General features: G+C 43.3%; 1 protein-coding gene and 1 long non-coding RNA gene across 2 annotated transcripts; both read left to right on the top strand.

Annotated features, from left to right (window-relative positions):
- Positions 1–865: 865 nt before the first annotated feature.
- Positions 866–2308, top strand: LOC111216422. Its single transcript, XR_002664910.1, has 3 exons — positions 866–900; positions 1070–1171; positions 2237–2308. It is a non-coding gene; the product is annotated as an uncharacterized LOC111216422 (long non-coding RNA).
- An 878-nt stretch (positions 2309–3186) lies between these two features.
- LOC111216421 (actin-100-like) lies at positions 3187–9421 on the top strand. Its single transcript, XM_022737947.1, has 8 exons — positions 3187–3598; positions 4704–4826; positions 4924–5052; positions 5161–5353; positions 5455–5579; positions 6543–6733; positions 8828–8961; positions 9085–9421. The coding sequence occupies exons 1-8, from the start codon at positions 3368–3370 to the stop codon at positions 9315–9317; spliced, it is 1359 nt and encodes a 452-aa protein (XP_022593668.1). The 5' UTR covers positions 3187–3367; the 3' UTR covers positions 9318–9421.
- Positions 9422–10235: the final 814 nt, after the last annotated feature.

Below are 10235 nucleotides of genomic sequence, written 5' to 3'. Positions count from 1 at the left end.
GTCCATCTGCACCACAGAGGGGGGTCCTACTCTTCTCTGGGACTCTTATGACCTCCATGACCAGAGCCAGGATCCTGTGGATAGGTAAAGTTTCTGTGAGGTCACAGCTCTCATTAGATATAATAAGTAATATATTAATGAAATATAATATGAGTCCCTCAGATCTAGATCCCTAAAGATGGTGTAAGATATACATCTACATAGGAATCAGACTCGTTAGCATCTCAACACCATAAAAACATGTTTATTACTCATGACATTTATACAGGTTACATGCACTTAGAGGGTTAAACAGAACGTAGGAAACACAGTTCAACAGCTCAAGACAGAATTCTTACTATCAGAGACAAAATCAGATTTCTCAGTTCTTATCTTAAAGCTCCTGAACACCTTTTGTACACCCACACAGGTGAGTCCAGTTCTTCTGATTGGACCTTTTAATTAGGTCTCAGCCAGAATAACTGGGAACACCTGTACATGTGATTCATGTTAAAAGGCTCAAATATGCACACCTGGAGGCAGCATATGCTAACACTAAAGCTAAAGCATTCCACCATAGAAAAACATGAAGCAGCAGAGGTTTGATTTATATGGATAAGGACTAACGTGTGTTGGATGATTAATTTGGGTGAATTGAGGGTCAATAAAGATCATGACAGAGCTGCTAGCATTAGACACAGTAGCAGTCAGGACCAACAGGACTTTTTTTAAAGAATCTGACATTACAGGAAGTCATATGTCAATGTATGGGTTTTAAATGTTTAATGTATGTTTTAGGACATTGGTTTGGTTTTTTTTTCCAGTGAGATTGATATCTCCCAAAAGGACTGGGATGTGGAGGAGCAGGAGGGTTTGAGGGAGGTGGAGAAGATCCTGGGCAGGGCCGATGAAATACTGGAGGTAAGAGATGCACAGGGGAAGATGATCGCTGCCATGAAGAGCTGCAACACCGCTGAGATCTGTAACATGTGACAAATAACACCAGTTTCTCAGCACAACCCACAGCCGCCTAAGTACGAGGCTTCATTTCTGACTCGCTGTGATCAGCAGACAAATATCTGTCTCACAGGAAGAAGAAAACGTTCTGGCTCAGGAGGCTGTGCTGGAGACCCTGCTGAGGTCCGAGGACAGGCACTGGCCACTGTGGGACAGCGAGGACCAGCTCAGTGTGGTACGTTCACCACTGCTCATCAGTGAGCGAAACTCAGTCCTGAAACAGGTCCTGAAGCTGCTGATTGTTTCTGTCTCACCGCTCATGCCAGCAGTCTCCTTCATCTTTTAATTAGTCCAGACAGATGGATCATTTCTTCCTCTGGAAACACACTGTGTAGTCAGGTGTGTTGAGTATAGAATTTAATTTTGATTCTGATTTGTTAAACGTTAAAATGTGAGTTTTGGTGAACCTGAAGACAATTATTGTCAGTACATTTTTCCCCTCTGAGCACACACAGGAAAGTGTCTTCTTTGACAAACCAGCAGGAAACTAATTTGTAAAGAGGTCGGCAGCGAGGCGTTTAACCTCAGATCTCTCTTCAAAAGGCAAATTTTCACCTTTGTAAATGGAATGCATGTATGTAGGGTCCAATCAGAGCACATTCACCCATTTACACACAATCATACAGCACTTCTCTAACATACACACACACACACACACACTGATGGTGCAGTTGGTCAACCGACAGTTAGCTCCATATGGCATCCGCTTTCATCACCAAAGCCTGTTGTTTACCTGTACTCGGGGTCACATGACATTAGGAGTGTCGGCGTCAAACTAAGCAGTTGAAACAAGTCAAGAATTGAAACTGACTCCCGACAAAGACTTGTTTTGCCGATCAGGATGAATAAAGGTGTGATTGTGCAGATGGGTTCAGGGAGTTGAACAGAACTTGAAACAATAATGTCGTCGATCTTTCGCTTTGTCAAATCTAGAAATTGTACAAGATTTAGTCACAGCTTCCAAAGCTCACTTTAATTTAGTTTTCTTTCTTCTTCACTGTGGAAAGTGTCATTGACTTCATCATCACTGGTGTCTGTACTATATAGATGCATATTTCTTTATGTAATAGTACATAGAATAGACAATTTCATTTGTGTTCCTGTGCAACTTGTACATCGTCAGCCTCTGTCTAGAGAACATTGTCTGCCTTTATTGAACTCTAGGTTTACACAGGCTGTCTGAACCACAGTGTTTGTTCATCATGATTTATCTGCTTATGCTCATTTTTTTTTTTTAAAGCTGTCATCCAGCGAGTTGACTGAAGCTGGTGTTCTCGGCCTCGGGGACTCCCTGGACCCTGCTGAATCTGACAACCTCAGTGAACCCAGATCAGCTGGATGCGCGAGTCAAGCTAAGACTTCTGAAGACCATGGGCACTGCACTGAAGTAGACACAGCAGCAGTTCCCAGCAGGCCGGACCTGCTGAGGGAGCTAAGGATGGTCCATGTTCTGGACGAGCTGATCATGGAGGAGAACCTGAAGATCCACGAGCTCCGGCGCTGTGAAGACCTCAACAATGAGCTCTCGGGGAGAAAACCTTCAGACAGAAACGGGCCGTCCAGCGTGAGCAGAGAGAGGGAGGTTTTCCGGTTACAGCTGGAAAAGGAGAAGAGGGAGGTGGAGAAGCTCGAGAAGAGTTTGGACAAAGAGCCTAAAACTAAGAAACACAAGGACCGAGCTAGAAAAGTTGTAAGATGTTCTATAATGGACAAGGCCAGAGTTGACAGTAAAGAAGACCAAGCACTCTGCAATGAGCTTTTATCAGAGGGCTGTACCAGATCCCACAGAACACACTCCACATCTGTAGACCAGAATGAGGAGTCATGCAAGACTGAAGATTCTCCAGCAGACCTGCTTCCTGGTGTTGCCAAAGAGGCCCTACCACATGACTGTGTTCCTCAACATCAGGATCTTCCTTCCCCTGAGGCTGCTGCATCTGAATCTAACAGAACTGCTTTGAATGGCACCTCTGACTTGAAGCAAGCTTCTGAAGAGCTGGGAATCCAACCTCAGGGATTTGTCTGTGCTGAAGAACTACATGGATCTGGTGAAAACGGTGCCATATGCAAACCAGAAGCTTCTTTAACCCCTGAAATGAGGCCGGACGATGGAGCGTTTGACCCAGGTGGAAAAGCTCCACTTCCTGTGAAGGATTACCTCACAGAACATGGAACCTCTCGTTCCACAGAGCTGCTGGATCCAGATCCGTCTTCAGCAGCTCAGGATCCTGGTTTTAATAAATTGGTTGAATCAGAGGACGTCACTCCAGCCATCAGTCTCTGCTCTCTCCATTCAAATGTAAAGGATCAGAGCAACAACAACAACAACCACCCGCAGAAGTGTGGCCTGTCCTCAGACCACTTGTCTGAAATGACCTCTAAAGATGAAGAGGATACATCAGGGCCACCTGCAGGTTTGCTACAGACACACTTACACCCAACAATGGAAATCCAGAGTGTGTCTCCTGCAGATGAGCAGTCGGCACCACAGCTGCCTCCTGACCAGCGTGAACTGAATGAAGACTTGCCTTATGGTGTTCAGAGGATATCAGGAGCTGGGTCACCTGGGCTTCAGACCCAGCTGAACATCGACACGACAGAGGTACAGGTTGGAACAGCCACTTTAAGTTTAAGTCTACAGAGGTTACATTTACACCTTTTCAAGTTTACCTCATTGCTTACAACCATCATCAGTCACAGGGTAGATCATCATATGGAAACTTTGTTTGGTTCAATGTAATGGAAATGCACTTATTCACTTTGTTTCTGAGAGCCAGATGAGACAGGCTAGCTCTTTCCCCCTGCTTACAGTCTTTATGCTAAACTAGGCTAATCATGTCCTGACTCCAGCCGTGTACTGAACACACTAGGGATTGATCGGCCGCTGATCTTGATCGGCCACTGATCATGATCAGCCAATTTTCATAAAAAATTGGCGAGGATAGATGTGAATTAATGCTTCTATTCACCAATCACCTTAAAACTGATCACCTGTGGTTAATACTCTGGTGTCTGCAGCTGAGAGAAGTGCTGTGTAGTGTAGTCCCGCCTCCCACCCGGAAGTGTCAGGTTTCTCATGAAAGTATTCCAAGTTAGGAATATTGTCAGAGTCCAGCGTCTTGATTCACAAGCTCTCCATATTTCTCCCTCGCTCCGGCTGCCTGACAGTGGCTACGCTCATTTTCTCCAGTCCAGCTTGTGAAAGTGGATCAGGTCTGTCATCTTCTGGTTCAGGACCAGACTCTTGCTCAAAATGATAAACGGGATCGAATCCGCCACACGTGCGGAACGTATTGTTGCCATGGAAGTTGCCGGAAAGTTGAACAATCAGAGCACACTGGGCTCTGATTGGTCAGCCTCGAGGGGGGGGGCTTAAAGGACCCTGAGCTCTAACAGAGCATTTCAGACAGAGGGTGAATAGAGGACAGTAAAAGATGTACAGAAGAAGAAAAATGTCTTTTCAGAACATTAAAGCATGTAAATCTATTTAAGTAGACACCAAGAATGAAATGATGAACACTGAAGATGGCCATAATAGGTCCTCTTTAAGAGGTCGGATGTGGGCCTCCAACATTTTTGAGATTAAGTGGCCATGAGGTGGGAAAGGTTTGGAACCACTGGGCTAAATGATGAAACCTCATGTTAACGAGCGGCGGGATTGTTTTTTATTTGATTCACATTGATTTATTTTTTCACTGTGGTTGCAGATGATGGATTTCAAGACCCCCATAGTGCTGGACACTGGGTCTGGTTTGATGAAAGCAGGATTCGCAGATCAAGACCATCCAAACATTATATTCCCAACAATAATTGGGACACCAAAATACGAGGTCAGGCTGTTGCTCGTTTCCCTCATGAACCCAAATCTTTAGAAAACGTGTTGTAGTGGAGCCTCTCTGATCACAGGTTTGTGTTCTATCTTTACAGGAAGTAATGAACGGTAACACTGGGAGGGAAACCTACATTGGACACGAGGCTCAACACATGAGAGGGGTCCTGGCTCTGCAGCACCCCATAAAGAACGGGATCATTCGGAACTGGGATGAAATGGAAAAGGTGATGGTGTGATGTCACTGTTCAGCTACCACAAATACATGTTCAATTAAGTCAACTCTGTGCAGAGCAGGTAAATGCACAAACCTTTAATTTGTGTCGTGGTTTCAGATTTGGCATCACACATTCCAGCAGCTGTGTGTGGATCCAGAGGAACACCCTGTTCTGCTGACTGAGGCGGCCATGAATCCCCTGGAGAACCGACAGCGCATGGTGGAGATCATGTTTGAGTGTTTCAACGTTCCCTTCACCTACGTGGCCATGCAGGCGGTGCTGGCCCTGTACGCAGCCGGCAGATCCACTGGTACTCTGCTCCCTTCATGTGTCTTTTTAAGCATTTTATTTTTGCACTGTGTCTGTGAGTTGTGTATCACAGACTAAAGAAAGAACAACTCTTCCTTGCAGGTGTGGTGTTTGACTCTGGAGATGGAGTGAGCCACAGTGTGCCTGTGTTTGAGGGATACTGTCTACCTCACGCAGTGCAGCGCTTCCCTCTGGCTGGTGGAGATGTTACACTGCAGCTTAAAAAGGTATTCAGCAATACACTGTTCTTTCCACGCTGTACAGCTAGTGCAGTGACTGACCTGCTGAGAGGAGGAGGAGAGGAGAGTTTGTCAGTCTGGTGATATTCTGCAGAGCCAGAGCCATATTGTTTTCAGGTTGTCCGTCTCATTCTCATTGACACAATATCTCAGTAACACCTTGACGGAACTTCTTAAAATTTGGCTCAAACATTCACTAGGACTAAAGGGTGAACTGATTAAATTTTGGTGGTCAAAGGTCAAGGGTCAGTGTGACATCACCAAACACTTTTTAGCCATAACTCAAGAAGACATATTTTATAACTGGATAAACACTGGAGGAGGCAGACAACCACCAGGAGGTTGTTTGTGATTCTAGTTTCTTGTCGGCAAAACTGTGTTTGTATCTACAGCCTGATTTGATCTGATTCCACTGTCTCCAAAAACTTTTAAACGCATCAGTGAGTCTCACCATGTCACTGGGTCACATGTTCCTACATCACTGTAAACACACACTGTGGTTTGTTGAGACTCAGTCCCACACACACCATCCTGCTGCCACAAAAACTCAGCAGCTATTTCAAGAAAAAACTGAGCCTTTTTTTTTTTTTTTTTTAATAAAAATGATCTATTTTTGTTTTTTAAAAATGTGTATCTTCAGTAGAAGATACACAGACTGAAGACAGAGTATTGAGGGATAGACTGAGTCATTGTTGGTTTGGGTCTTTTGAAGGTGTGGAATAACACCAGCCTTACCTTTACCTGACACAGCAGCAGTTTCCTTCTTGTTCTGAGCAGTAAGGACATGCTGTTGAATATTACTGACAGCCGCATCCTGTAACGCAGAGCAGGTCAAAAACAATAAACTGTCATCATATTATGCAGTGACAGAAAACTGCAGTGTGTGTTTGTGTTGGTGCGGTCTAGTCTTGTGTTTCTGTGCAAAGACTCAATGAATTTTCATGCTTGCAGCTCCTGCAGGAAAAGGGGGTGAGCATGCGCACCACAGCAGAGATGGAGATAGTGAGGGAGATGAAGGAGAAGTGCTGCTGTGTGGCTCTCAGCTATGAGGCCGAGCTGACTGGGAGGGGGTCCTCCTGCACGGAGATGCATTACACCATGCCAGACGGACAGATGGTCACCCTCGGCTCGGAGCGCTTCAGGTAACTGCACGTCCTGTCCTGCTTTAGATCCACACTCAATCCCCTGAGTGGAGATTATAAAGGAAGTCAGAATCTAAAATTTAAATATCAGTTTTTTTTGTTTTTTTTTTAATAGACATGTTTTAATGAGTCAGGTTTGTCTCAGCCAGTTGCTCAGTTTACAACAATCTGCCATGTTTTAAGATTTGTGGTGAACTGAGATAATTAGTTACTTGCATACAGACAGCTTTCCTTCAGCTTTTCATCACAATTCACTGTTATCTAAACCAGTGTGATGTTGTTGTGTAAAGGCATCAAGAGACAGCAGACAACAGAGATGAAAATACTCTTTTCTGTTTGTTGCTTATTGAACAGGTGGTTGGATGAAGTTCTTATTGGCCTTTTACTTTTTCTTTTTTTCAATATATTTTTATTGAGCATCAATGATACAAGGTATGTTCACAAGGATAAAACATAGGAAAAATCCTTGGAACAATGCTCACACATTATTTTCATTATTATTTTCTACCCTTGTTTCCTTTGTTGTATATACACAAGTAACAACTCAGCCGCCCACCCGTCCCACCCATCCGGAACATGTAGGACACCCACCCAGATGAGAAGAGAAAACATATACATAGTTTTATCATTATCGAAGCTGTACACTGTGTACTATGGTTTGCATGGACAAATGATCATAAATGGAAAAGGGTTGCTATGTGGTACTAAGTGGGCATGGTCAACACAGGATCCCAGATAGAGAAGAATTTGTCCCTGGACCCCCTGAGTGTGTATTTTACCTTCTCTAACTGTATGAACTGCATCAAGTCACTCAGCCACAAAGACACATTAGCCTTTTACTTTTTATTGCACTTACAGTAACGTAAAGTTCAGTCAAAGTTGTCATCAACTCCAGTAATCTTCAGTTCAGCTGGTTCTGTGTCCATGCAGCCTCTCTGCTCTTTGCTCTGTGTGTGTGTGTGTGTGTGTGTGTGTGTGTGTGTGTGTGTGTGTGTGTGCACGCCCTGCAGCCCTGCCTCTCCCAGCGAGCAGAGCAATCAGTCAAAGTTTATATCACTTTTCATACAGGTTAGCTCAGTTCAAAGAGCCTCACAGATGACAAAAGAAAAAGGACAAATCAAGTAAGAAAGCGACAATGAGATACAATGAAATAGATTTAACAAGCTATAATAACATTAGCAAACAAAAGTAAAGAAAATTAATAATAAGAATAGGTAAAATAGAATGAAGTACAATTTACAACATAATTACAATAAAATAAGTGAATACAATAAAGTGACTTATGACTTAAAACCATATTTAATGTGATGTAATGCTGAAGATGAAGGTTTTGAATTGGTGTAAGCATGTGGGACATGTATGCTGGTGCAAGACTATGAGGTTCTTTAAAAACAAGTAAAAGAATTTTAAAATCAATACAGAAGGTGATGGGACTTTAAAATAGGTGTGATGTGCTTGTCCTTCTGGTCATGGTCAGGACTCGGGCCGCAGAATTCTGAGTCAGCAGAAGCTGGTTTATAACGTTTACGGGTCGACCAGACAGGAGAACATTGCAGTAGTCAAGTCTGTGTCACTCAGAGAGAGTACAGCAGAGGACAGAAGCAGTGCCACCATAAGTGATAAATGGAAAATAAATATATGGTGGTTAATAGTGACTGGCTGCCACAAATAAATCAACGTCAGGGAAACGATTCTTCAACTTAAAATATTGATGTCGACTTATTTTCATAGTCAACGTTGTCGATTATTGCAACTAATCGCAGGAGCCCTACATCCCAGTATCTGACCGCCGGTCCAGCCATGCTGTCGTTAAATGAAGGGTTGATTCCTCTCCTCATTTCTTCCTCATGTCTTACACGGGAGGGACTGAGAAGTGAGAGAAGTGACATTTAAGACAAATGAGAAGCTGCTTCGTCTTGTTGAGTAATGTTAAATGTCCACCTCAGACCAGAGACCCGGAGAGACTTGTCCAGCAGGAGCTGCACATGTGAGACTGTTTGACAGAGCTGACTTAACTGATAGGACAGCTACATCTAATAGCAGACTGCTATTATATGAATATGTCTACCACCCCCCCACCCCCCATGCATCCAGGGCCCCTGAGATTCTGTTTAAACCTGAGCTCATTGGACAGGACCAGTACGGGATGCATGAGAGCATCTTCAAGTCAATCCTCAGCTCAGACATCGACCTGCGCCGCTGCTTCCTGGGAAACATTGTTCTGTCAGGTAACAACTGCTTTTTGTTAGGGTGTTACAGCTCAGAGATGCTGTCCAGCTATCCTAGTGTCAAGTGCACAGGTTGTCGTGCTTTATCAATATTATGACTGAGGTTTTTTTGTCTTGCTGGAGGTGGGAATACCCTGCTGCCCGGCCTGCCTGAGCGGCTGCAGGCTGAAATCAAAGGCCTTTTACCTGCTGACATGTGGGAGAGTGTTCGTGTCACCAGCCCCAAAGACAGAGACTTCTCAGTGTGGAGTGGAGGAGCGGTGCTGGCCAACCTGCCCACCTTCAGCTCTGCATGGATCAGGCAGGACGAATATGCAGAGTTTGGCCCGCAAATTGTCTTCAGGAAGTGTTTCTGAGGAGGACTACTGTAACGTCTGCAGGTCTGACTCCTGCGCAATGGACCCCTTAAATTTAATTCACCAAGTGCAATATACACATGCCATGCCATGGACTGGTTTGAACCATTATAACCCTTTTTTAAATATTTGTCCACCGTATAGAGTTTTCTGTGACGTTGTTGTTACCCTTGTCATCAGTGTGGATCTTGACTTGCGGTCAAGATTTCTGTTGACCTGCTCCTTGCTTTATGCCTTAATCTATTGAGATCCACATCCAATAGGGTAAGGATGAAATGTTGTTATTGGCCCCCATTAACCTTTTTAACCATTTTAGGAATGTATTTCTGTCCTGCGAGTCTAAGTGTAAGTATATTAATGTCTGTGGTTAAGTGACTGGAATTGAAGCCTTTAAACAATGTCAGCCATCTTTGATTCCAGAGAAACTCACTGTCCTGACTCTAAATGTGTGTATATATGTATGTGTGTGTGTAGATCTAATATCAAATCACTGTGTATTTATACAATTTTTAAAGTAAATTTGATATAAGAAATAATCTGTGTTATACATGGTGAAGGTTTGGATCAATGTTCACAACTAAAACCGTTTCATTGTAACAGCATTGAATGATCTTTATGATGGCGCATTAAGTTAAGACACTGTTAAGAATTAGTTTTTCATTGTAATATGACTGTCGTCAAAATAATTTTAGCTTAAAACTCTACTTCAAAATAACTTGTTCGAACATTACAACCTTTTTCTTTGTATTCTGACTTTTTACTTGTAATGTTGACTTTTTTCCTAATAATTACGTCGTGTTAGTCATAACTTTACAACTTTTTCTCAAAATATTTGCGTAATGTCAGCACTTAAAACAACATTATTCTTTGTTTTGTTTTTTTGTTTTTTTTCTATCAGTGGCTCTAATGCTCATCAAA

The sequence above is a fragment of the Seriola dumerili genome, unplaced genomic scaffold (assembly GCF_002260705.1).
Source record: "Seriola dumerili isolate Sdu_G_001 unplaced genomic scaffold, Sdu_1.0 BDQW01000025.1, whole genome shotgun sequence".
NCBI classification, from domain to species: domain Eukaryota; kingdom Metazoa; phylum Chordata; class Actinopteri; order Carangiformes; family Carangidae; genus Seriola; species Seriola dumerili.
The sequence above is the reverse complement of the archived record's forward strand: the minus strand, read 5'-3'. Positions and strand labels throughout refer to the sequence as shown.